The sequence below is a fragment of the Phodopus roborovskii genome, unplaced genomic scaffold (genome assembly GCF_943737965.1).
Source record: "Phodopus roborovskii unplaced genomic scaffold, PHOROB, whole genome shotgun sequence".
In the NCBI taxonomy this organism is placed as follows: domain Eukaryota; kingdom Metazoa; phylum Chordata; class Mammalia; order Rodentia; family Cricetidae; genus Phodopus; species Phodopus roborovskii.
Window position 1 is genome coordinate 20,442,636 of NW_026125295.1, and position 27,982 is coordinate 20,470,617.

Sequence of the window (27,982 nt, forward strand, 5' to 3'; positions counted from 1 at the left end):
CAAACTCCTCAGTATTCTACAACATACAATTAGAAAACTATCATTTATTGATAGACTTAAGGTATAATACAGGTTTCCAAAAATGTGGCAGTGAGAATACCAGCATAAAAAAGAGAAACTTGTGCTAAAAACAACCTGAATTCATCATTGGCAATATTACATAACAATCAAGGTCCTCACATACTGATTTCCACTTTGTCTATATTGCCAACCTCCCATGCATCAAAAAACAAAGCTAAGATTATCAAATTTTGAAAGCAATGAGGTACTCTATGAATTTTAAGATCATATTAGGAAAGTCCGGGAGATTTGCAAAATATAGCCTAATTATCCATGTGTACAATCTCATTTCTAGCCATTTTTCAGTGATCATTAGTGAATAAAAAAACAGATTTACATGATTATATAGTAGGGCATCTGGTCCAACACAAACGGTTACAAACTTTAGGTAAATACATGTTTCATAAGACACTGCTACCACTTAAGAGATTTAAATAAAATTCCAAAATTTGGTAAGCAAATAAAGACAAGACAACTAAGAAGCATTTTCCACCATTTACTCTTGTTATCAAAAATAGTTCAACTCTTCTTGCAAAACAAAAACAAAATCGTACATACTGGACACATACATCACATTTTTCTTCCTATGGCTTTAGCCCACCCCCGCCCCACCAAAAGAGACCAAAATTTTTTTTGGTTTTTTTTTTTTTTTTTATGGTTTTTTTTGTTTTGTTTTGTTTTTTTGTTTTTTTTTTAAAAAGCCCAATGACAACAACAAAACGACTACCTGACCACATTCACAGAAAATGACACCAGGATACACTACAAAACAGGAGGTGTCATCTGCTCTGTGTCCAAAGGATTCTTCTCCATGTCTTTATGAGGCGAGTAACCATCATTGAACATGCTGTGTGCCAAATCAAAACAACTTCAACACATCAGATCTCACGAGATGGTGAATGCAGTAGAAACTGGAACTTCCCTAGCAGTATTTTTCTTAAAATTAGCACTGCCAAAGCAGCAACTCTTTAAATCACAAGGCTATCTCTACACCTAGTCAGTCCTTGTTTACCTGGGCTGTGCGCTTTCAAGCAACTGACTAGACTTCCCTTCAACAGAATGTTTGTCTTCCACATGAAGTTAATAGGAAGAAATACATTAAAACTCAAACACAGTTTGTGCTTTACATGCAAAAGAGCATTCTAAAGAAAATCCTCCGAGCTTTATACCCACCTAAATGCACAGGCTTCATCAAAGGCATTTTATTAAGACCTTGATAAAGAAGCCTTCCTTATGAACAGCACCCTTTAAAAGCCAAAAAAAAAAAAAAAAAAAAAAAAAAAAAGAGCATATTCAATGTAATGCCTGTGGCAAATAAACAGAAATTAAAAATCAAATAAGTCATCAATGGCTATAAATATAATGCATAAATCTGGGCATGTTTGGGGCATTATTCCAAAATTATTCTAAATAGAACCCAATTTTTAAATTCTTTTTATATTTTATAAAATATGTCATGAACTGTATAAATTCAATTATGTTCAGAATAAAACAACTCTTCACTTTATTTACCAAATAGAACATTGCTCAAGTGAAAGGACTTAGGATTTTCTCATAGAAGTGAGTCAGATAACTAGAAAGGGGGCTGAACTCATAAATATTTAAAGCATAAACAGCTTAACATTTGTGGTCTGACAGAATTTATTTGTTCACTTTTTAAAAGACAGATTTCTTAAAACATTCTAATGAGGGGGAAATTTTCTTTCATAATACTGCTGATTTAAGAACTGCTACATACACGCCAGTAGCCAATTTTCATGATCAGAAATGGTATTATGTCAGCACAAAGGTTGAGCTGGACACATCAGCTTTCCAACAGGAGAAAGATCACTGCGGCATCGGAAGGCAGCACCAAGTCTCCTGATAAACTAATGGCTACTTTTCCACCAAAAAAAGGAAAAAAAAAAAAATTAGCACAATCTTTATGGACTGACTAGATACCACTTCCTTACATTTAATCATCAACTTTGATTATGCACAAAGCATGACCATAAACAATGAGGTTATTGTTATTTTCCTTGCCAAAGTTCATTTTGTATAAATCAGTTGCATCAGCATTTGTTCTCAAACTATGAGGTTCTGTAAGAACTAAGAACATATAGTTGTAGGGTTACTCCTCCATTATCTGCAAACTATTTCCCCGACACTAACACATATAACTTAGCAATGAAAACACTTGATACAAGTGATCTATATGCAGGAGCTCCGGCAAGTTAAACCAACAGAACCATAGCTGCCGTAAAACTGTAGCTATTTCCTACCAGGGGTAGGCTTCAAGACCCACTGACTTAACAGTCGAATCTCATATCTATAGCTTCATCCAAACTTTTGTCATCATGTGTACTGGCAGCTAAAAATGTCGTTACTGGGGACCCTGTGACATTGATTACACTGGTGCTGGTACTTGCATTGCGCACAGCAATGCTGGTCACATTAATGCCCAAAGTGAGTCTGGTCTGCTCCAAGGCCTTTTCTGGCACAGCAAATGCCTCCAGCTTCTTCTCCCCATTGGCCATGTAGGAGTTCTGGCAGCCACGACATATGCAATCTAAGCACGCTTTCCGGTTAGAGTAGCAAGGGCAGCGCTGGCCACGGCATGTAAGAACACTTGGATTTTGAGTAGCACGCCCACACTTACATCCTTTCTTTTCCTGGGGCTTTTTGTACACAGTCTTGGTAGGACTTCCTGGCATAAAATGATGACTAGGAATCTTTTCCTTTACTGCCTTGTCTTTTTTAAGAATACCTGGCTTGGATTTAGAGTGGGATTTCTTGGATCCGTGTTCATGACTCTTTTTCATGCTTTTAGTAGATAAAAGTACAGTTTTGCTGATCTTGGGTGTTGTGCCTCCATTGGGAACAGTTGCTATAGGTTGAAGGGAGATTTTGCTTTCACGCTTCACTGTCACAGGGGCAGACGCCCCCAGTGTTGGGCCTCGGATAATGGTAGAAATTGGAAGTGGCTGAACTTTCTCACTGTCACTTTCAGATCTGGATCTTTTTCGATTCAACTTTGCTACCTTCGGAGTTGCTGCTGTACATGATAACCCATGAAGTGTAGGGCTGGTAGACATAAAAACATTATGGCTAAGAGACTGGGAAGAAAGCTGCAAAAAAGGTCCGTTGGATACAGTGGCTTCCAAGTTTGGCTGCAAATTAGGACAGCAAACCTCTGTATTTGAAACAGTTTCTAAACTGCGGAGTACTTCCTCAACACTCAGCAAAAGAGAGTCACCAGGTTTTATGTCTTCACTGAAACTACAGATATCAATACCTGTGGAGCATAAATCAGTGGCTACCGTGTCACAGACAGGTGGCAGGCTGTCAGACAGATCCTCAGTTTTTATATCAACAGTATTACACACGTCAATCGTATTTGGATGTTCGGGTGAGGGAATATTTATACCAAATCTATCTATTGAAAGCCCATTGTAAGTAGGCAAACCATTGATAACAGAACTGCCGATAGCAATGCTGAGGGTGCTTTCAGACATTGGAGATAAACTAGCTTGAGGATCAGCTGTGGGTTCTGAGGTTGAAGGTAAAGGGGAATGTGTCAAACACAGAGTGAAGGATGAATCTGAAGGTTTCTCTGTCTCCTCACAAAACAATGATCCATCATTGAGCAAAGCTAAAATATCAGAAGAACAGTCAACTGCTTCTATTATATCCCGTGCCAGTGTCGTCTGGGTTATATATTCACACAGTTTCTTGTAGCAATTCACTAGGATGCTTAACTGCTTGTTTTCCTCAAACTGCTCATAGTCTTTGCACCAGCTACATGAAGGTTTCATCATCATTTTCTTGCCTTTACAAGTTTTGCAGACATAGTGTTGGCAGGTGGAGTTGGTGGGTGCAATAGGATCTTGTAGCAAATGTCCTAAGAGGGAGGAGGAGGAAAACACAGGTTTTAGTAAAACTAATTTACAGTTTCATATAATGGAGTTCAGCTATTATTCTCTTAAAACTGAAATTGGTTAAACTCACTAGACTGAGGAGGGTGTATATACATAGATAACTGAAGAAATACTCAACAGCTCTCTTCACTTCTGTAATACATTCTCCATTCTCTTATCTCAAACCAGTCTTCCTTGATGCTGGTCTTGTCCACAAAATGTTACCAACCTTCTTATGGGCTTCTCTCCAAAGGGTATCAAGAGGTAAAACTCAGTGGCCAGAAACATGAGGTGTAGGCTTAAAACCCCTGAGACCTCAAACTAACAAAACACAATAGACAACTTATGAACAATCAGTGCAAATGTAATTTCAACCAATTTATATATGTGAACCATAAACTTTTAAGATCAAAATGTAAACTACAATGGGAGAAGGCCTCATTTATTTAAAAAAAAAAAAAAAAAAAAAGAGTTATATTCAACTCAAAATGTTCTACAAAGAAGCAAATGAAGGGAAATGTGAGCCAGACACAATGGTGCACACCTTAAATTCCGGTACTCGGGAAGCAGAGTCAGGTAAACCTCCAAGTCCTGGGCCAGTCTGGTCTATGCAGTGAGCTAGTTTCAGGACAGCCAGGACTACATAGAGAAACCCTGTCAAAAGACCTGGGGGGGGGGGGTGCTGGAGAGATGGCTCGGCAGTTAAGAGTTCATCCAGAGGTTCTGAGTTCAATTCCCAGCAACCACATGGTGGCTCACGACCCTGTAATGAGATCTGAAACCCTCTTCTGGCCTGCAGGGATGCATGCAGGCAGAACACTTTATACATAATAAATAAATATTAAAAAAAGAAGAAGACAGGGGTGTGGGGGTGGATGTGGGGGCACAACACCACCATGCCTGGCTCAATACCAACCCTTTAACTCACTTTTTCAAGTTCCACTGTGCAGGCTGTTATATTTAAGATGATCACAATGATGAAAAGCAGAAGTAATACTGGACTCTAATGACAGAAGTCAAAATAACTGTATGTAAACCACAGGAGTCCTAAGTGCAGTAACATGTTATCAAAGTGAAAGTGGGGCCGGGTAGTTGGCTCAGCTTGTAAGGACACCAGCTAACAACATGTATGATGCAAACATGTGAAGCTGTACTCAAGTCTCCAGAAACCACACACACAGACTGGCTGTGGTGGCACACACCAGTAAACCCAACAGCGAGGGTAGGATAGTGGGGAGGATGGCTGTGGCTCAATAGCCCCAGCCAGCTCCAGGTTCAGTGAGACTTAACTTTAATGCTATAAGGCATGGTGATAGAGCAGGACATCTACTGTTCTCTCTAGCCTCTGTCCTCATATGACCTGCATATGTGCATATATATACTATCTACTATACACTATACACACACAACACATACACACACACAGTGAAAGTAATTTCCCAACTTGAGACAGCTATCAAATTATAAAGGGCTTATAAATGAGAACAAGTAGTGGCTCACACCTTTGATCCCAGCACTCGGGAGGCAGAGGCAGGTGATCTCTGTGAGTCTGAGGTCAGCCTGGTCTACAGAGTGAGTTCCAGGACAGCCAGGGCTACACAGAGAAACCCTGTCTTAAACCACCACCCCCTAAAAAAGAACAAGGGACCAATGGTAGATTCTATCCTCTTGTCATTTTTATGCCCCCAACAGAAGTAACTGTTCCTTAGCTCCCAATTCAAATGGTTCACAGTTGACCCAAAATAGTTCTTTCTCATCTTCTAAATCACACAAAATTGAAAATCAAGACAATTTCCAAATTAAACATATACCTAAAGTAATCTATAAGTCAAAAACATCATAAGCGAAATTAGAAAGCATTTAACTAACAAAAAAACAGACATATATCAACATTTAGGAGAGACAGCCCAGACTGATTAGAAGGAAGCTATTAACTTCTCAAGAGTCTAAACTGAGCCAGGCATGTAGTTCACACTTGTAGTCTTAGCTATTTAGGAAACCAAAGCAGAAGTATAAATTGAGTCTAAGAATCACAATCTCTCAACCTAAACCTGCATGAGAAAACTGAGTCAGCTTCCAGCCCCTTCTCCTTTTACTAACTAGGACAACAAAAGTTTAAGTAGAACAAAGAAAGCAAATGAAGACCAGAAAATAGGGGGAGGCAGAGAGCTCAATCTATAGCTCAAGGCTAGTCTCTATTACAATGCAAGACCTTGTTTCAAAAATAAATCTACCAAGGAGGAAAAAGTTAACAAAACCAGAAACAAAAGCTATCAGACTATCTCCCCAGTGTCCTACAGAAATGTAAAGAGCTAAATAAAAACAGTCTCAGCAACTTTGTGCCATCAAATCAATCAAGTTGGACAAACTCCCAGATAAGGACTGCAACTGCCACAAGAATTAAAAACCTGAATAGATATATCTCAAGTAACACTGTAAGATTAAAAACTGAAAATCCTAAGAAAACTCTAAAGCAAACTGTTCATGGTTTTCAGTGTTATTGTGTCAGTATATGAAAGATGTAACTGACCTTGTACATACATGTGGAGGTGCCTTTGTCATTCTCTACTTGGGATGGTCATCAGCCTGTCTCTACCCTACCAGTGCTGAGGTTAGACAGGCACCTTCACGCCTGGCTTTTAAACATGGACACTGAGACTCCAAACTCAGGTTCTCATGCTTGCACGGCAAGCACTTTTCCCACTCAGGTATCTCCCAAGGCCCCTTCATTGTTTGTTTGTTTTATTGAGACAGTATTTCTGTGTAACAGCTCTGGCTGTCCTGGTACTCACTAGTCAAAAAAACAGGCTGGCCTCGAACTCACAGAGATCTGCCTGCCTCTGCCTCCCAAGTGCTGGGATTATAAAGACTTCTGCAACTACCACCCACTCTGTAGACCAGGCTGAACTTGAACTCACAGAGATCTGTCTGCCTCTGCCTCCCGAATACTGGGGTTAAACTTCTTTAACCTACAGCAGACACTTCTTTCCATTAGAAGTTACTTCAGGTCCTAGGCGGAGGAAAAAGAGAACAGGGAGACACTGGACAGAGCAGAGGGGATCAAAACATTCAGATGGAAAAGAATATGCAAAACTAAGGGTTAGATTAACCCTATATCTGTATCTATAATCAATATATAACCCCAAGAAAGCCACACACAAGAATTCTTAGAATCAATATTTTTAGGAGGGCCATAAAAAAATACAATACAAAAATCACCAGTTGTATTTCTATGTATGAATTCTCGGTAATTTATACATCAAATAAATAAATAAATAAATAAATAAATAAATAAATAAATAAATCTTCTACTGAAGACAGAACCAAGAATGTATTTTAAGTATTTAGGAAAAAAAAAAAACACACTTAGAAATACTTATATACAAGGTGAGATGTGAAAATGGCAAAATCACTTTAGAAAACAATTTGTTTCTTTTAAAAGTTAAATAAAGGGGCTGCAGAGATGGCTCAGTGGTTAGAGTTCTGGCTGCCCTTCCAGAATACATGGGTTTGATTTCTTAACCAATGTGGCTGCTCACAACCTGTCTCTAACTCCACCCCCCCAAGGCTCTGTCTGGCATCCTCTTCCAAACTCTGCAGGAAACAGGCATGCATGTGGTGGTGCACGTGTAGGCAAAGCACTCCAGCACAGAAAAAAAATTCCTTTGGGGTGTGTGTGTGTGTGTGTGTGTGTGTGTGTGTGTGTGTGTGTGTGTAATATGACCTCCACAGAAGCCTCCACTACCCAGTGTAACAGCCACTGCATTACAGTCCTGCTGCTTGGTAGGCCTAGGCCAAAGCCCAGAAATTTTTGGTAAACTTTATATCATTGTTGGCAATACGCTGGCATCTAATATACAAGCAATGACAGAATCATAAAACATAAGGCTTGTGACTGACTGACCATGGAAATCACTTGTTCCTGTGGCCTCATTTTAATGAAAATGGATTTTCATAGATTATATAGCCAGGTACTAGCAATAAAAAGCTGGGTCTACACACTCCCAACCTAGTGTTTTCATCCATGTCCTCCCCCTATTCTCCAACAGGCTGTTCTCAAACTCACAAGGTAACTAAGTATGAAATTTAAAACTTCTGGTTTTCTTGTGCCCAACTCTCAAGCACTGGGACAGCAGGCACTGCTGCTAAGCCTGGTTTAAAAGTGCTGGGGATTCACACCAAGAGCTTCGGCATTCACAGCCCCTTACCTAGTGTTATTTTTGTTTATCCAACACCATCTGTACTTCTCCTACTGTCTGTAGTATTTGCTGAGATAATCTTATTTCCACATTTATCATTTAAAAAATTGATTTGATTACTAAAAGAGAAACAGACAAGGAATAATCAACTACTATATAAGGCCTTTACTGGGGAGAAAGAGACATTGGTATTAGCCATAACTGGATAGTGACTGCAGAAGGGAAGAATGAAGGGAGAGGATGGGTTCCCAACAAGAGAGATGAGGGGCAGTTTGGCCTTAGGGATCACAAACTGGGGCTGTGCAGAGTCCTGCCTAATTCTCTGTGAGCCCAATTTGTGAAACTAATCTGAAATGCTTTGTATGAATATATGTGATGGTTTGAATGAGAATGACCCCATATATCTGAATGCCTAATCATCAGGGAGTAGTGACACCACTTGAGAAGGATGAGGTGTGGCTTTGCCACCACTAGGGGTGGGCTCTGAGATTTCAAAATCCCCAAGCCAGGCTAAGTGTCAGTCTCTCTCTGCCTATGGATCAGGATGTAGCTCTTTCTCCAACACCATGCTTACCACCTGCCATGACAATAATGGAGTAAACCTCTGAATTGTAAGCAAGCTCCCAATTAAATGTTTTCCAAGACTTGTCATGGTGGCCGGCACCTTTATTTCCACCTTTAATTGGGAGGCAGAGCCAATCAGATCTCTGTGAGTTTGAGGCCAGAGCAAGCTGGAAAAACCAGAGTTGCAGTGGTCATGATGTCTCTTCACAGCGTAGAACAGTGACTAAAACAGCACATGTGCTGGGAAGCAGTGTTACTTTCTCTGCAAAAGAGCCCAACAAGGAAAAGCTCAACCTCCACACCATTTGATAACATTGGAAACCTTTGCTGAAACTGCTTGTGTATAATGTACGGCATGTTTACCATAAATGACAGCATTTCTGTTTACCATAAATGATGGTATTTCAGATAGCCTTGATTATATACAAAATTGATTTATAAAACACAACTGTTTATAAAATGTTATAGCAGAAGCAATAAATCAAAACTGATAAATCTAAACAGGTCTTGAAGTTAAGCCCTAATCCCTTTGAGGTGTTAGAATAATATACAACACTGAATCTTATTCATAACCCATTCATCTATATACAGAGTTCCAGAGCAACCATGGCTACACAAATAAACCCTATCTCAAAATAAAATAAAATAAAATAAAATAAACTCAGCTATGAAAAAAATGATATGAGACCAGAGGATTCATCGAAAATAAAAATTTACTCTTGACATTCCCGAGGTCAGGTCTGCTTTTAAATTTCTGATTAGGCAGCACTTGAAATCTGTTAAACTTATGCTCATCCAGCTTATTTTAATGGTTTACCACACTGCAAAGAAATCAAAGCATCAAATAAAAACTAGTGATGAAACTAGGATTTTTAGATATTATTAGACCTCTCACCAAATAATCAAACAGTCATGCTCAGAATAGCATTTAGACATCCCTACCCACAACTCTGTAGCCTATTTTCTTTATAGCATCTAACACAATTATAGTATTAACAAAATAGTTTTAAATAAGTAAAGAAGATGACAGGTACACATAAGTCACTACAATTGGTGACTGGGTATTTTGATCACTTGACCAAGTTGGGGGGAACCTATGATTCTCCTCCAATGGGTGGGCTCTACAAAACACAAAGTAATTTTGCTTGTTTTAGTTGTTTAGTTGTTTTGATGTTGCTACTTAGTTTTTCTCCTGTGAAGGGTTCTCTGGCTGATCATCAACCTGAAGCTATCTATCCTCATGTTTCTGCCTCCAGTACACTACCACACTCAGCTCCAACTATTTCTGAGTTCACTATCATCACTTTAAATAACTAGGTACTGCTATACGGAGAGACTAGTGATGGCTATATACATGCCAATTTGACAAAGGATTAAGAATTAAGAAAAAAGAACAACTCAACAAAACAATTTTGCTTGTTATTGAAGCCAAATTGTTTACTGAACATCTGAATGTCAAACCTCACTTAAAACTATGACAAAACACTCTCTGACACTCAAGTTGGTAAGTTAACAGTTTGTAAGTCTCAACAGACAATAGTATGTATTTAAAAAGAACATTCACCAATAGTATATATTTAAAAAGAACACTCACCACAGATTAAGTAGAGGATTTATAACTACTCAAGCCCTCAACAGATTCATAAACAAGCCATGCTTCATTACACATCCTAACAAAAATTAAAGGCGACTGCCAGATATCATTTATCTTAATAACAATGGGACTTCTATAGTGTTTGTAGATACAGAGCCCTTTTCTAATATTTCATCATTTCCCTATTTTAGCAAAGCAATGATCCTTGTTCATTTAATTATTGACAATAAGATAATATACACTAGTCCATTATGCACAATTAAACTGATCCACAGTTGAACAATCACTCATTAAATGTAGACCATATTTCACAAGCTGTTGTTCCACTAGCCAGGAGGTTTGCTTTACTGCCCTCTCTCTTGTCTATATAAGACAATGTCTCAACTATAGAGCCCTAGCTGGCCTGGACATGGCTGTGAGGACCAGGCTGTCCTTGAACTCTGATTTTACTGCCCTCCCTTAAATACATTAGCATCTGTAACATAAAATCATTATACTTGTGGAGAAATTTGGCTAACAGAGCTCTGCTTCAATTTACTGGTGCATACCATTTTTAAGGTGCAACTATTAACCTCATACAGACAGTACTGCATCCTACCCAGATCTACTGTCACCCATCATGTAGGTATCTGCCATACTCCAGATCTGACTTACAAAAGGTCCCCCAAATTCTAATACACAACAAATTCAAAAACCATTAATGACACAGCCTTTTGTTTTAGTTCTTTACACATAAAGCCATCTTTTACAGTAACAAGAGTTCCTGGGGAGCTTTCTGATCAAGTTATCACAGAAATAGAAAATCCGATTAAATGTTTTTTAAGAAAAAAAAAAATAGTATATACAAGACTATTATAAAATTTGGTGACAAAACAAATTGTGACTTTTCTCTAATAAGATTATCTTTTACCTATGCTTTTTAAAATGCATGGTGATAAAGGGGGCTGGTAGAGAAGGCTCAACAGTTTAAAAGTACTGTTGCTCCTACAGAGGACCTGGATTTGGTTCCCAGCACTCAAAAGAACAGCTTACAACAGTCTATAATCCAATTCCAGGGCACGTGGCACACTTCTTTTGGCATGAGGCACACCAGCAGTGCACATACATACATCAATCAAATGTATATACTCAATTCATGTGAAATTTTAAAATACGTCCTTTTTTTTTTTTTTTTAACATTTTGGAGATTGGGGAGATGGCTCAGAAACTAAGAGAGCTTGCCACACAAGCATAAAGATCTGAATTCAGATCCCTAGCAAACACATTTAAAAAAAGGGGGGGCAGGGTTTCAAGGATGGAGGATGAATATGGAAGGACTCAGAAATGAGTGGGATCAGGGTGCATGATGTGAATGAAATTCACTAAGAATCAATAAAGAAAATTATGAGAAGGAAAAAGTACGTCACAATCAATCTCTAACTCCAACATTAAGGGACAGAGAATTACTGGAGCTGGCCAGCTTGCCAAACCAAAAATAAGCAAACTCCCGGGTCCAAAAAGAAACAATAACCTCCAATTTGGGCTACATAGTGAATGATACTACCTCTATAGGTTTAAAAAAAAAAAAAAAAAGCATAGTAGCACACACAACCCAAACACCAGTGGGACCAGGTATTCAGGGCTAGCTTTGATTAAACAATGAGTTTGAGACAACTTCTGATTTGTTTTTGTTTTTTGTTTTTTGGGGGGGGGAGCCAAAGTTTATCTGTGTAACAGCCCCAGCTGTCCTGGAACTCTTTCTGTAGACCAGGCTGGCCTCAAACTCACAAAAAGCAGAGATACACCTTCCTCCGCCTCCCAAGTGCTAGGATTTAAGAATGAGCCACCACTGCCAAGTGACAAATCTTGTCTGTAAATTTGTAAATTCCTTTCTAAACAGACTAAAATACATTAATATTTAAACATCATTTGATAATTTCTAATCGTTTTTATTAAAACATTTACCATTTCATGTTTTATTACTATAGGCTTCAGAACTGTAAACACTTCAAATATCAAACTGCAATCACAGCCTTTATTCTTTTAAAAGTATGAATGTATACCAAGGAATACTTTTCCCCTTTCTTTAAGACAATTTTAAGACTTTATAACCAAAAGCATCTAGAAATTTATCATAATTGTTCTCAAAATTCCAATGACATTCTTCACAAAACTATTTTTTTAAAAAAACCCCAACTAGTCAGAGAACACTGGAGGCATTACAATGCTGAATTTCAAACTATACTACAGAGCAATAGTAAACAAACAGCACAATACTGGCACAACAGACACACAACCCAGTGCAATAGAACAGAGAACTAACTCAGAAATAAACTCATACAACTAGACACTGGTTCTTTTTTTTTTTTAATAAAGGTGCCAAAATTTTACACTAGAAAAAAACAAACTCCTTCAGCAAATGGGCCAGGGAAAATAGAGAACCATGTGGAATTAAGCTGTAGTCCATCTGAACAAAAAACAATTCAAAATGGACAAGTATCTCAATGGAAGACCTGAAACATTTATGTTTCTAGGAACTACACATATTTATAGCAAAGTAAAACTTTACCAAAAAGGCCAAACAGTATCTAGCACCTAACCAAACTCACCAGGTATATATACAGAAGCATAAAAACATGGCCCACAATAAGAAAAAAAAAAAAAAAAAAAAAAAAAAAAACAATTTAGGGCAACAAATCCAAAAATGAAAGACAACAGAACAGAAAAAAACACTAGGGGAAAAAGGCTATGTTACAATGCTCAAACATGTTTAATATACCTAGTGATAGAGTTTTGAAAGACCTGAGGCAAAAACAGTTAACATTCCAAAGAGAGGCAGAAACCCTTCATAACAGATTTCAATACCATACTCAGTAACTGGCAGAACCAAAGTACAATCAGTAAGGCCACAGAGAATCTGAATACTATCAACAAACTTTGTGAAGATGTTTTAACTGACCAGAAGACATACATAGCCAGTGTTCTCTGGCTAACAGGTAAGATCGGCAAGCAATTCTTTTTCTTATCCAAGTCACACAGTTTCACAAAATAATTCATGTTCCAACATTAGAAATATTATAGATTTACTTTCCAGAGCACAAGAGCTTTTCTATATCCTTCACTCTTTTGGATTATAAACTCAACTACTTACAAGGTCAGTGGGGTAAGGTAAGGGGGTAATGCTGTGTGACATTTTGTTTGTGTTCTGACAAATAAAGCTTGCTTGGAATCAGAGGATGGAGCTAACCACTAGTTAACCATAGAGGTCTGGAGGTCTGTATAAAGAGACCAGAAGTATATATAAGCAGGGTGACCAAACTAAGGATGATGAAAAGGAGAAGGGCAGAGGGAGCAGGAGATGTATGTGCCATGCTAATAAAGGTACCACCACGCGGCAGAGCATATATAAGGAATATGGGTTAATTTAAAATGTAAGAGTTAGCTAGGAACAAGCCTGAGCTATTGACTGAGCATTTATAAGTACTATTAAGCCTCCAAGTCAAATATGTGAGAAGTGGCCTCTGGGTATTCAGGAATAGGTGAGCAAAGAGAAATTACATATGGTGCCCAAACTTTTGGCAAGAATTTCCACATAAAACCTGAGAAAGCTTTGACAGATGATTCTAAACACACAAAAGAACAGCCAAATGCAGCTTCTCAGGAACCACTTTTTCTCAGGTAGACTGTTGCCATCAGCATACAGGCTCTTTCTCCACTTCCAGATTTGTGCTCTTAGGAGATCCTGCTACCAAACACTTAAATGGAGTTTATGAACAGCAGGTGCACATGGACCTCCAGAAACTCCCCAGAGGTGGTGCAGTAAACGTGGCCCCCACCAATCCATCCTCCATGAAGCTAAACTCTCACAGACAAAGGAACAAGGTACAGCCAACCACCAAAGCTTTGGTTCAAGCCATGCCGCTTAGCAGTTTAAAGACTCCTGTGGTCAGCAAAAAGACAAATGCAGTAAAAACTGGTTAAGATCAAAGAGACGGGGGAGGGGGGACGACGGACTCTAAATGGTAAATATACATAGGCTTGGGAGAGAAAAGATAAAGTCCTTTAAAAAGAATTTAAAAAAATAAGCTACACAAAGATAGAAAATACAGTCTATATTATGTACATTATTGTGTTATCTTTAGATTTTTTTTGACTGTTCATGAGCAAATAATAACTGCTAACAGGCATTCATGAAAGCTGCTAGATTAAACACATCTATATATACATTTTTAAAATATCTTGACTTTAAAAATCTAAGTTAAAAAAAAAATTACTTTGGGAAAGAGGCTCTGCTTTTGTTCTCATAGGAAATTAGAGGCTATAGATTCAGTCTGGGTTAAGAAAACGCAGGTCTTTACCTCCTGGACAGAAGGCCCAGATGATCCCATGTCTCAGAACGCCTCTGTTGCAGTTTCCTCTGAATTCTACATCCAGAATAACTTCAAGACTGCTGGCTGAGATGATGCAGCCTTTAGCCTTACAGAAGAGTGCAGTCAGGACTTGACCATAATCTAAATTTTCATAGTGTCCCCCCAAAGACTACCAGTGGCCTCAATCAGCAGAAAGTAGTCTAGAAAACTACACCCATATTCCCAAAAATAAATTATGTTTGTCATAGTTTGGGGGGGGTTGGTTAAAAGTTATTATGGATAATGATCAGAAGGCAAAACAAGAGATTCAGGGATCTCATTCTCAAAAGGGGGGAAGTATAGAAATAGGATAAAACATAGATTATTGAATCTACTTTAATCCAAAAAACAACTCTCAATCTTACGTAATTTACATTGGTTTGGATTTTGGCTTGTTGATGTAAGTTTAAGGTTAGTTCTGTTATACTGCCTGTATTATTTCTACTCTTGTTTGTGCAGCTCATTTAAGAATGTAATGCGTGATTAGTAAATGCAGGTTAACAGCCATCTATAATAGTCAAACTTATGGTCACGTTATATTTTCAAGCTCATACACAGATAATTTTGTATAAATGGTCTTCAAACACTTCAAAGACCTACAGAATACAGCATTTAGTATGTTTAATATCCTAAGGCTTTTCATCAGAGTGAGACACATCTGTTCCAGGCAGCACCAATCTACTTCAAAGTAGATGGTGGGCATCAAACAAACTCTATATGCAGTTTATCTTTATGGCAAAAGCTGGCCACATAGGCAAGGAAACTGCCCTTGTCCCAACTGCTGACAATTATTGTCCAAACTAGACCAGCAGGACAAAAGAAAGGCGACTGCCAAACTTTGCCTAAACAAGGTAGGACAGTCCTTCAAAATTCCCTATGCCACAGGAAAGTCTGTCAGACATGCTAGGCCTATAGGCCTGAGTTGTAGAGGAACTTGACTGTCCAGGTAGTGAGATGTCCCATCATTAGGTAGTAACATTTCACCCTTCTGGAGTCTCTGATGGAGGTAAAGACCAGATAGTTATAGTTTTCTTTAGTTATGACAAAAGATAAATTAAGTACAAAACTTTGGACTTACAAAGATAGAGTTTTTCTCTAATTTTACCAAATGTAAATGGATTAGTGTTACTGTCATTCTTATTTAATAACTGTTTTTGTTGTATATAGTTTTACTATATTATATTACTATATTATATTATATTACTATATTATATTAAGGTTAAAACTTTCCTTTTTAATTAGACAAAAAGGGGGAAATGCTATGGAATAATCCTCTTGTACACTGTAAAGATATGTCAGTCTAATTGGTTTAATAAATGCTGATTGGCTAGTAGCCAGCCAGGCAGTATAAGCAGGGCAGCCAACCAAGCTAAGGATGATGGGAAAGAGGAGAGAGGAGTTGCCAGCCAGACACGGAGGGAGCAAGAGATGAATGTGCCATGCTAATAAAGGTACTGTCACATGGCAGAGTATAAATAAGGAACATGGGTTAACTTAAATATGAGTTAGCTAGTAACAAGCCTGAGCTATCGGCTACCCATGTAAGTAATATTAAGCCTCCAAGTCAATTATTTGGGAAGAAGCCTCTGGGTATTTGGGAATAGGTAGGAAGGAGAGAAATGTCTGAAGGGGACTTTTCTCTATGCATAGCCCTGGATGTCCTGAAACTGGCCTTGTACTCAAGAATTTGGACTATACACTGAACAACTTTATTATTTACTAAGCTAGGGTCTCACTGTGTAGACCTGGCTACCTCTGGCATGCTGGAATTAAAGATGTGTGCCATCATGCAAGATTCACACTTAAGTTTTAATTCCTAACCTTACCTCAAGCCATCAGACCTCTCTCTCAGCCTTCTGTAACATAATGCTAAAATCTCTAAACAACTTTTTGTCTTTCAAGGCAAGAATTCCACAAAGGATAGAATCAAAGTCTTCTCACATGCTAAGCAAGCACCCTCCAACTAAGCTACAGATATGCTACCTTCTAACTGGTTTTATGAGATATTCCATATGTGGCCCAAGCTGGTCCCAAACTCCTGGCCTCAAGTGATGACTCTCCTGTCTTTCAGCCTCCCCAGTAGCTAAGACTACAAGTACACACAACTGCACCTGGATCTCTGAAATACTTTTAATTGGGATGTCCTCACAGATTTAAAACCTGGTCTATCTAATGTCTCCCCAAAGTCAAAGACATTCCTTACTTCATTTCCAACATCAACTGACTTACCTTTGACCTCTTACATTTTTGCCATGATACGTATTAAAACTACCAGACTTGGACAATTCTTCAACAGAACTCAGTACAATTTTTTATCAAATATATACTGTATGAAAGTACTATTGATAGATATGTTTATAATTTCCTCATTTACCCTACTCACAGGATAAGCACAACCAAGCCAAAGTGTAATAGCATTTAAAATGTGTAGAATGTAATTTCCTTCCCATTACAGCATGCTGTTCATGTTTTTCCTTCTCCCACTATTCCTTCTGCAGGTCTCTAAAATGGGTACATTTGTCATCCTTTCTTGACTGAATCTCCCCTAAACATGAACATTTTCAAACCCAAATTAACCTTTTCTGAAACAGAACTTTTGTTAACTAGTCCCAAATATTTTTCACAAAGGCAAATGATCTAGAAATCTCCATCAAGATGATTAAATGAAAAATAAAGTCCTACAAACAGATTATTCCAATTCCACACATCTGAGATTTGAGACTCAGAATTTTAACCAATTAGTAGGTGACAGATTCAGATGTCTATACAGCACATGGTGAGTAAGGAAGGGAGCAGATCTAATAGGTGATACAGGTCCCACAGCGTAACATCAAGGTTCTCAAAAGGTCCCTATATAACAGGGCAATATACTCAGGAAATTCTTTCCCAAAGTCAATTTCATCTTGCACAATATACACAAGTAGTATAAACTATGGTTAGAGTAACTTTTAAAGTACCAGACAGAAAAACTTTTTAATCAGTCAGTTTTAAAGTCCTGAAATGAAAAAAAAGTATACCAAACTACAAAAATAAAATAATCTCTTAAGAATGGAGGGCCAAGGGGAGATGGTTCAGCAATTAAAAAACACTGAGAACTCTGGCTGCTTTTTCAGAGAACTAGGGTTTGATTCCCAGGACCCACATTACACACAGTTCACAACCTTCATCTGTAGCTCCAGCTACAGTTTATCCAGAGATAAACACCCTCTTTTGGCCTCCAGGCACACATGTGGTACATAGACACACAGGCAGACAAAATGCTTAAATACATTTAATAATTTTTTTAATTTTTAAAGAATTATTCTCAGACCAGAATGTTGAGATCAGGCAATGGAGGTACGTGCCTTTTATCCCAGCACTCAGGAGTTGAAGCAGGTCTATCTCTGAGGTCTCTCTTTGAGTTCAAGGCCAGCCTGTTCTACCCAGCAAGTTCTGGAACAGCCAAGAATACACAGAGAAACACTGTCTTGAAAAACAAGAACAAAAAAAACAGAACAGAGTAGTACTTAAGTTCCAAGGGGGTGGGAAGACACTAGTAAACCCAACAAACACTGCTTTAATATCTACTAGGTTTACCTCTGCTTGAACCAAAAAAAATTATACAGAAACATTATTTTGAGGAGGGAAAACTTCTGTGGCTACTTTCTCCAATTTCTACATAGGTAAAAATGTTAACCTAAAAGTTTTCTGTTGGGGGCTGGAGAAGTGGCTCAGCAGTTAAGAGCACTTCTTGTTCTTGCAGAGGACTCTGATTTGATTCCTAGCACCCATATGGCAGCTCAGTGAGGTCCCTAACTCCAGTTCCAAGGAATCAATGCCCTCTTCTGACCTCTGAGGCATCAATCAGTCACATGCATGGTGCACAGCTATACCTGTGAGTGAAACACTCATACATGTTAAATGATAACTCTTTTTTAAAGTTTGGTATGGCAAGCCAGTTTTTATCCAAATCCTTATCCAATAAATTCTTGCTTATTTAATGTCCTCTCCATAACACTGGGCAATACAACATGGGGCTGTGCTCATTAGTGTTATTCATATATCTCAGCATCTAAAACATCACAATTACCAAAATTACAATGAATAAAATATTTTCTATATACAAATGACAAGATTCTCCAAAGACAATGATATACACAATAGCCAATGTTTATGAAGAAATGCTCAACTTCGTAAAGCACCAGAGACGCAAACTAAAACCACTGTGAGTAGTCCTCTTATAGCCCTTACAATGGCTATTATAACAAACCCAGAATAATAATGTTGAATACATTATTCATAAAAGAACCCGTGAATACTGGTAATGAGATTATAAAACAACACATGTATAAAGGTTCATCAAAAACACTAACAAAAAATTAAATATTCATTAATTTAAAAACCAGCTGATAGTCACAAACAAATTTAGTACAAACTATAATTTTAAAAAGCAGCAGAGCTGGGTGTGCTGGCACTTGCCCAGCCCTCTGGAGGCAAAGGCAGGCTGATCTCAAGTTCGAAGGCAGCAAAGGCTACACAGAGAAACCTTGTCTAGAGGGGGAAAAAAACAAACAAACAAACAAACAAAAAATCAATCTCATGTTGGTGTAATTTAGTTCTCCCTTATTCTTGGAGCCTATGTTCCAAGATCCTTAGTAAATGCCAGAAAACAGTACAGTACACTCGACGATTTTTTTTTCTAGAAATACATACCAGTAACTGTAACGTACTATAATAGAAGGTATTATGAATGTGCATTCACACTCTGTGTGTGTTTCTAAATATTCTATTACCAGTGGAAGAATGTATGCTTAGTATTCCCAAGGCTCTATTATTCAGTTCTACCATAAGTAGAACACAATAATATGTGTACCTGGGAAGTAAAGGAGGCAGACCTATGTGAATTCCAGGCCAGCCTGGTCTGTATATAGCAACTTCCAAGCCAGCCAGGGCTACATAGTGATCCTCGTCTCAAAAATGAATAAACAAATGATTTTTTAAAAACACCATTAAATAACCCACTTTTTTTTCCCCACTTTAAGTTGAAGACTTCAACTTTTCACTTAAAGGAAATACTTTCTAGTGCTTTTCTTGGGAAAATCCAAGTTGCTAACATCATTGTTAAGTACAGTAAAGGTTACCAGAACAAACGCACTGTGGTACAAAAAAAAAAAAAAAATCTCACATGGTGAGTTTAATCATCTACACCAACAAGTACTACAAGGGTTGGTAGCATATGCAAAGTGAACACTGGACAAAAAGTCTACTCAGGGTAAGCAATAGCCCAGCAGTTGTGTAGCACAACTTTATGCCAACACTGGGGAGGCAGATGCTGGGGGATCTGTGTGAGTTCAAGGCCAGCATGAGCTACACAAGGAAACCCTGTCATGACAAACAAAAACAGAGTGAGAGCACAAAGACCAATTTAATGTTTAGTTTTGTTGTTTGTTTAGGACTTTCCTTTGACATTTTTAGGCTGTGGTTGACTATAGGTAACTGAAATTGTGGAAAGTAAACTACAAACAGGAGAGAACTAATACTTGAGGTATTTATATATCCTTGTTCATAACAACACTGAAATAGCCAAGAGGCAGAAGCAACCCAAATGCCCATCTATGGAATAATGGATAAACAAAATGCATGTACACAACAAAATTACTTCTCAGGCTTAAAAGGGAAATAATGTCACATGACATGACTTTGAGGAACCTAAGGACATTATGCCACGTAAAATAAGCCAGACTCGAAAAAAGACAGTACGATCCATTTATATTAAGTATGTAGTAGCATAGTCAGATTCGCCCACACAAGGCTAGCAAGATGACTTGGCAAGCAGGTAAAGAAAGGCACTTGCTGCCAAGCCTGGGAATCTGAGTATGATCCCTAGGACCCATTCACCTGGTGAAGGAGAGAATCAACTCATACATGTATGCACATAAAACACATATATAAAATAAATGTTTAATTTTTTTATTTTATAAAAGCAAAGTAGAACTGGGGAGATGAATCACTCAGTGGAATGCTTGCTGTGCAAACGTAAGAACTTGAGTTTATTCTCCAGAACCCACATAAAAAGGTGAGCCCACCTATAATATCAGGGCTGGGGTGGGGGGAGGCGCGCGCGCACACAGACAGACAGACACACACACACACACACACACACACACACACACACACACACACACACGCAGAGTGAGCATTTGTTTATTTCCTTTTTGTGATGCTAGAGAATCAAACCCAGGGATTTGTACATGCTAAGTAAGCATTCTATCACAAAGCAACACCCCTGGTCCATGGGTTTTTGTTGCTTCTGTTGGGTCTAAGCTCCATTCCAAATCTGAAGCCTCCTGTTTTCACTTCCCAAGTACTGGAGTTACTCATGTATCACGAGACTCAATGAGAATAACACACTAATTATCAAAACAATTCATGTTTATGAAAAATAAATACAAAAAGTTTATATAATACCTATACAACTAATTATTCAGATGCCCTTTAATTTAGCTTCTTTCTAAAAGAAATAGATTATAAAATAAGTCACCCACAGTAATATGTCCACAACATACATCTAAAGACCCCTGGTCTTTATAAATCCGTTTGCTGTGGCACAAAGCAAAGTTTCTTTCTGCCCAAAGAGAATCGGAACTCTATAGGCCAGAAACAGATCAAAATCATCACTCTACTAAATCCAATGTAAGTCCACCACCATGGATTTTACCAACAATGGAAAAATAACCAAAATCAAAGTAATTTTTCATAAAGCCAAACCTGTTCATCTTTCAGAGGTATTTTTCATTCACAGCACATCCTCCCTATGTTAATGATGCTGAAAAGGTCTCTTTTAAATGATGCAAGTACTCATCTATTCAACAAATTCTTCTTGACAGCAGTCAGATAGAGAGGTACAAGTATGACCAAATCAAGTTAAGACTCCCATCATGGAGCCACCTACCCCACAGCACACTCTAATAGTGCAGTAGGATGAAGAAAAGATGGCAAGTGTTCAGGGATGTTAGATGGCTCACGCAACAGGCACCAACAACTGCACACAAACTTGGCAACGTACAACTCAATCCTCCAGACCCACACAGAGAGCCAACTCCACAAAGCTGCCCTTCATGCACATGTATCATGCACTCAAACTAATAAACATTTTCTAAAGTCCTTAAACATACAAAATGAAAAACCACTGATCACTGTCATACTAGATCAGTGAAAAATATTAATCTCCACTCTAAGCCCTTACTATTAAGTAAGAATCATGATACCTAAAAAGTTAAGCCCAAACCACTGTTTCTAGACTCATTAAAATGCCAGGACAGTATTTGTGAGCCTGAGTAGAAATTTGACCTAATATTTTATAGAACTACAAGTATCTTCCACAATCATTTCTAGCAGTCTAATTTGACTGTTGATCAAACTTATGCCATCTGAAGACTGACAACTTTACAAAAACCTAAAATCCAATCACAGCATACTGCATCAATTCTCAAAACAAAACAAATTCAATGAGAAAGCCAAGCTAACACTTAAAATAAGACCTTAGAGCAGACACTTAAAAACAGTACTCAGTTACTGTTTTAGCCATTTCCTGTTCTACAAAGAACAGTATTTCTTTTTAAATATACAAAACAAATGGGAAAGAAATGGTGACATTGCTAATTAAAATTTCAAAGAACAATGATCATAAAATCTGTAATCTGGTGAATATTCCACATTTAATAACTGACTTGAGCGTGTAGGTTCTTTCTTCATCATGGAATATTAAGCACCCTGGGGCTTAAGAAATAGCTCAGTTAAGAGCACTGACTACTCTTGCAGAGAAATCAGGTTTGATTCCCAGCACTCACATGGGGGTTCTGTTCCAGAGGATCTAACGCCCTAGCCTGGCCTCAGCAGACACTGAAGCTATACATGCTGTGGTCAAAACACTCATACACCTAAAAAATAAAATCTAAAAAAGAAAAGATTTAAGTGGTGGTAGGTCAACAAGCACCTAGTATGTACTACTCCAAAACTTTCAGTAAACTGTTCCTGTTCTTTTGTTGTTGTTGCTTTGTTGCTGCTTTTGTTTTTCAAGACAGGGTTTCTCTGTTTAATCTTACTGTCCTAGAACTAGCTCTGTAAACCAGGCTGGCCTCGAACTCACAGAGATCCGCCTACTTCTGCTTCCGAGTGCTGGAATTAAAGGTGTGTACCACCATCACCTGGCTTGTTCTTGTTCTTAAAGTTTTAAGAGAGGGCTAAAGAGGTAGCTAAGCAGATAACACTTGCATGGCAGCTCATAACTACCTGTAACTTCAGTGGCAAGAGATCCAGCAACACATTCTGGGCTCCAAGAACACATAATTTAATTAGGTATACACACATGAATGCAGGCAAAACACTAGCATGCATAAAAGCCACTACAGATAAGCAGGGTGGCACATGCCTTTAATCCCAGCACTCTGAAGGCAGCGGGAGAGGCCAGACTGGTCTACACAGAAATACACGGACAGCTAGTGAGATCCTCTCTGTCTCAAAACAGAAAAAGACTGTAAGGGGAATGAACACCCACCAAAGGAGTTAGAGAGAGCTCTCCAGTTAAATGCACCTGCTACTCTTGAAAGAAACTGGAGTTCAGTTGCCAGCACACACCCTTACCACAGTTTACCGGGATCCAATGCCCTTTCTGACCTCTCAGGGCACCTGTACACCCCCAGTGCATATATATACACACACTTGGGCAAGTACAGATTAAAAAAAAAAAAAAAAAGCCCACACATAACTCAAATTTAAGGGGGGGAGGGAGGACATCCAGCACTATGTGTGCCTGTGAGGCCACTACACTTCCTACCATGACAATAATGTACTAAACTTCTGAACCTGTAAGCCAGCCCCAATTCAATGTTTCCCTTTGTAAGAGTTGCTGTAGTAGTCTCTTCACAGCAATAGAAACTCAGCCAGCCAGGCCTTCAATCCCAGGCAGAGGCAGGCAGATCTCTGCATTCAAGCCCAGTCTGGTCTACAGCATTCCAGGGCAGCAGACACTATACTATACACAGAGAAAGCCAAGAGAGGGAGAGGGAAGAGGAGGGGGAGGGGGAAGAGGGGAAGAGAGGGAGAGAGGGAGAGAGGGAGAGAGAAGGAAGGAAGGAAAAGAAAAGAAACCAAACCCTAAGTAAGACAAGAAGAAAAGCTAAATGCACAGGACTTTTACCTTCCCTTCCTTCTATTTCTGTCTTTCTTTAAGACATGCTACATTACTGGGCAGGAAAGAGTAAAAGGAACAGCACAAAAATGTATAATAAACAGTATATTTGCTAAGGACTTTCCTACATACGCTAGAAAACTAAGATGACTATGGAAACTGCATTGAAAGGAATAATAAAATGTCATAACTACTAGAACAAAGGGTTACAGAGGTTCAGAAGACAAAGAGAACTTTTTGCTGGCTGGACAAGGGAAAATTCACTGAAGAAACCTAATGAGTTTTGGGACCATTACAGAAAATGAGCATTATTTTCAGGCAAAAGAAACCTTAGCAAAGCCAGGCTCTAGTGGTGCAGGACTGTGGTGCCAGGTATTCAGAAGGCTAAGGGAGCAAAGTTACTAGACTAGGTTCAAGGTCACCTAGTCCACAATATATCCTATGTTCAAGGTAGGGAAGACATGGAAGAAAAGAAAATTTAAAAACCATGTTTGTAAGGGTGAAAACATCTATTTGGCTGGAATAGAAAAACTGTTGGGGAACAACACAGAAAGGAATACAACAGACATCAGAGGACCTGTTGAGATTAAACATCCTCATTAGCACACCAAAACAGAATTAAACCTGACTTTTACATATTGCTTTCATGAAATAAAACTGAACCTACATACTATTAATGAGTCCATGCTTTTGAGCTAAGAAAAAAGAAGAAGATTGTACCTGGTACAAAGAAATAATGCTGGAGCTGAAGTCAAATAATTTTCTTTCTCTAGATAACCATGAGCTTGGGGGGAGGGGGGAGACCTAGACCTACATCCCTATTACTGAAATGTTATTAAATAGCAACCCACAAATCTTTTTTGTAAGATGAAAAGGAAAGGAGACAAAAACCATACAGAATAATCACAAAGTTCCACAGTCATAAAAATCTCAATTGTGTGGCCAAAGACAGAGCGAGTTATTAAAACAGACTACAGTTGGGTTTTTCTTAGGTGATACTTTGGGGCTCAGCCATTAAGAGCACTGACTACTCTTCCAGAGGACTGAACCTACATGGCAACTCACAACAGTCAGTAACCCCAGTCACAGAGGACAGACACTCTTCTGGCCTCCTCAAGCACAGCACACATGTTGTGCATATAAATATACACAAAGCATATGTAAAAGTAACCTTTTAAACACACCTTTATATTTAATTAGATCACCACTACCAAGAAGCTACTTTAAATATTTTAAATGCCCATCTAGCCTGGTAGCACACACCAGGAAGTCCTTGCACTTAGAAGGCTGAGGCAGGAGGTTCTCCAGTTTTGAAACCAGCCTAATCCATGCAATGAGATCCTGCCTGGGAAAAATAGAATAAGGAATGTAGTTCATTAGTAGAATTGTTATCTAGCATGTTGCAACCCCTATGTTCTACACTTAACAATGCAAAAAATAAAATATGATTCTCAAGTTCCAAACCCCTAAGCACCATCCAAAATCACCACTTCCTAGAAGAGCTTAAGATCCACCCATCTAGGAAAGAGGAGGGCTTACTATATATTCACATGTTAGCTGATAATGACTTCACTAGTACAGCTGTTTCTGCAGGATATTAGTATGGCCATGTAGCTATCTTACTGACCTCTTTCCCCTACTTTACCACTGCAACATATCTACCTACTCTCCTCAAAAACAAAGTGGGGAGGGAGTATCATCCAAGAAGTTAGGTAAACACAGCTGCCTCAATCTTAGAAGGGCTCTATAAAGTAAACTCAGAGGCAATAGGCCCTGCATTTGTGAGCCTGCACCACCAAAAATTAAAGTGAGATTGCAAAAGGGGGTAACCATTAAACCAAGCAAATTCTCTGTATACTTTCCTTGCTTATATTTCAACTCAAAGCCAAATCAGAATTTAGCCCTAAGCCCTCATTTTACTCAGCAAGAAAGAGGCCTAAAGCAGTGAAGCGATTTGCCCTGACTAATAAAAGTTGTCTGTCTGTACTGTCAAAGCAGTGCTTAAATGTTACTTAGTTGCTTAAATGTTTATGAGATTACTTACCTGACTAACAAAATTGCAATCTTCACTCTTTCTGCATCCCTCACTGACTTAAAAAAAAAAAAAAAATGCTGGATGAAATCTTGAACATTGGTTCTATGCTTCAGCCACTACTATTGAAAAATTACTCTTCCTCACTTAAAGTGTCTCCAGTCTTAAATTCAGACTGAACAAGTGGATTGACGAAAGCTCAAATAAACACAGTAAGTGGAGTACATCATCAATACCTTGCTTGTTGCCTTTTTATTTGTATCACACGTTTCCTGCTGTGTGTTTCTGCCTTTTTCTTTTTTAAATAGGTGAAAGATTTATACGACCTAAGAGTGACCAAGGATAATCGTTCTGGTTCTTCAAGTGTCAACTACTTAATTATTATAAATGTCCAGTTAACACAAATGATCAGCCCTTTATACACTTTCCAATAAGACAATATTATTTTCTCTCATCTAGTACAAATAAATTATAATTATTATTATTATTACTATTAAATATCGTACCCAACAGACAGGGGTTAATACTCTTTGAACAAAAAAAGTCTAAAAATAATCCTCTGAAACCGAGCGTGCTTGTGCATGCCTGAAATACCGGCGATCCAGAGACAGAGACACGATATTCACAAGTTCGAAGCTATATAGTAAGACCCTGCCTTTCATTTAAAATTAAAGAAAAAGCAACGCTGCCAACCCACCTGGTATTAAAACTACAGAAAAAAATAATCTGTGAAAAATCTCACCAACTAAAGAGTTCCATCAGCTTCATTAAGTCACTGCTAACCTTCAAGCCATCTGTTATAGAACCAGGGGCACTGAGGTCTCTGGCTGGAGGTGCATCAACATTATACCTTCCACTCTCAGCACAACAATTTAAGAGGTGGGGGGGGGGAAGTAACGTGTATATCCCTTAACAATGTTTGGCCCCATTTAATCACAGCGGTATTCAATCGGTTCCTACAGCGAAGGCTTTAAAAAAAAAAAAAAAAAAAAAGGCAGCGTGCTGCTGGTATCTCAACCCCACCGAGCCATCACCACATGTGTGAAGCTGTCAAAGAATCCTTCCTCTTAAACTATATTTAAAAAATAAAACCACCACCAGAGAGAGATGGGTCAAGACTAATTAAATAAACCGTTTTGAACGTTAAAGCCGCCGTACAAAGTGGTTGGAAAAGGTTCAAAAGTCCCTGGGCGAGTTTCAAAACTAATGACCGTACACTACTGCACAGTGGCACCGCTTAAAATCAACCACCTAACCGGCCAACCGTTCACGTTCCTACTGCCCAAGGAGCCTCCAGAAAACAAGCAAGGAAAAGGGGAACAATAAAGAAGCGTCTCACCGCAAACACAGCAAGAGAGGGACTGTCGGAAGTAAGGCAGGAGCCTGTTAATCTCTGTAAACGCCTTGGGGTCTCCGGGGTCGTAGTTGAGCACTAGGCGGCTCGCGGAAATGTAGAGAGCAGTAGCATTCACCGGGTTCATTGCAGACACTTCGACACCAATGGCTCCCGGTTGAAAAGAAATTCCGGATCCAAGTTTGTAAGCAGCCAGGGAACAATGGCGAGTTTACAAGTATTCGGAAGAAATCTGAGCAGAACCACCACTGGCCAAAGCAGCAACCAAAATCCGTGCAAGTTTGTGAAGCTGAAGCAATCCTCCCACACATGGGGCCTTGCCGCCCCTCCTCCGTCCCTGAGACTTGCAGACCGAAGAGAGAGGGAACGAGCGAGCAACCAGCGTTCGAGTTCGACCGAGACGGCCGCGGCTTGGGTGCTCCGGCCGGGATCGGCGCTCGGTCTAGCCCCGCGGCTCGGCGGGCGGCCTGCGCTCGAGCAGCATGTCCGGCCGCGGAGGCACCTCCGGATGGAGCTGGCTGCGCACGCTAACGGACCCGGTGGGGTCCGGGCGGGGCACTCTTCTCTACGACCGCGGGGCCCTTACTCCATCGCAGCGCCGGCGCGGAGGCAGCGGGACGACGAGGGCTACCGCGCAGGCGTCGGCTTCCCGGGTCTAGTGCCAGCAGCCGCCGCGGCGGAGGCTGCTGCTGCTGCTGCTGCTGCTGCGGCGGGCGCGCGCCGCCG

The 27,982-nt window shown here is 39.2% G+C and overlaps 1 protein-coding gene across 2 annotated transcripts; it reads right to left on the reverse strand.

Annotated features, from left to right (window-relative positions):
• Positions 1 to 24: 24 nt before the first annotated feature.
• On the reverse strand, positions 25 to 27,802 carry Msl2 (MSL complex subunit 2). 2 transcript variants are annotated; one of them, XM_051206245.1, is made up of 2 exons: positions 27,242 to 27,802; positions 25 to 3,940 (listed from the first exon to the last, which is right to left on the reverse strand). In XM_051206245.1, the coding sequence occupies exons 1-2, from the start codon at positions 27,381 to 27,383 to the stop codon at positions 2,349 to 2,351; spliced, it is 1,734 nt and encodes a 577-aa protein (XP_051062202.1). In that variant the 5' UTR covers positions 27,384 to 27,802; the 3' UTR covers positions 25 to 2,348. The 2 variants fall into 2 exon arrangements, with proteins under 2 accessions (XP_051062202.1, XP_051062211.1); XM_051206254.1 differs by lacking the exon at positions 27,242 to 27,802 and adding an exon at positions 4,048 to 4,087.
• Positions 27,803 to 27,982: the final 180 nt, after the last annotated feature.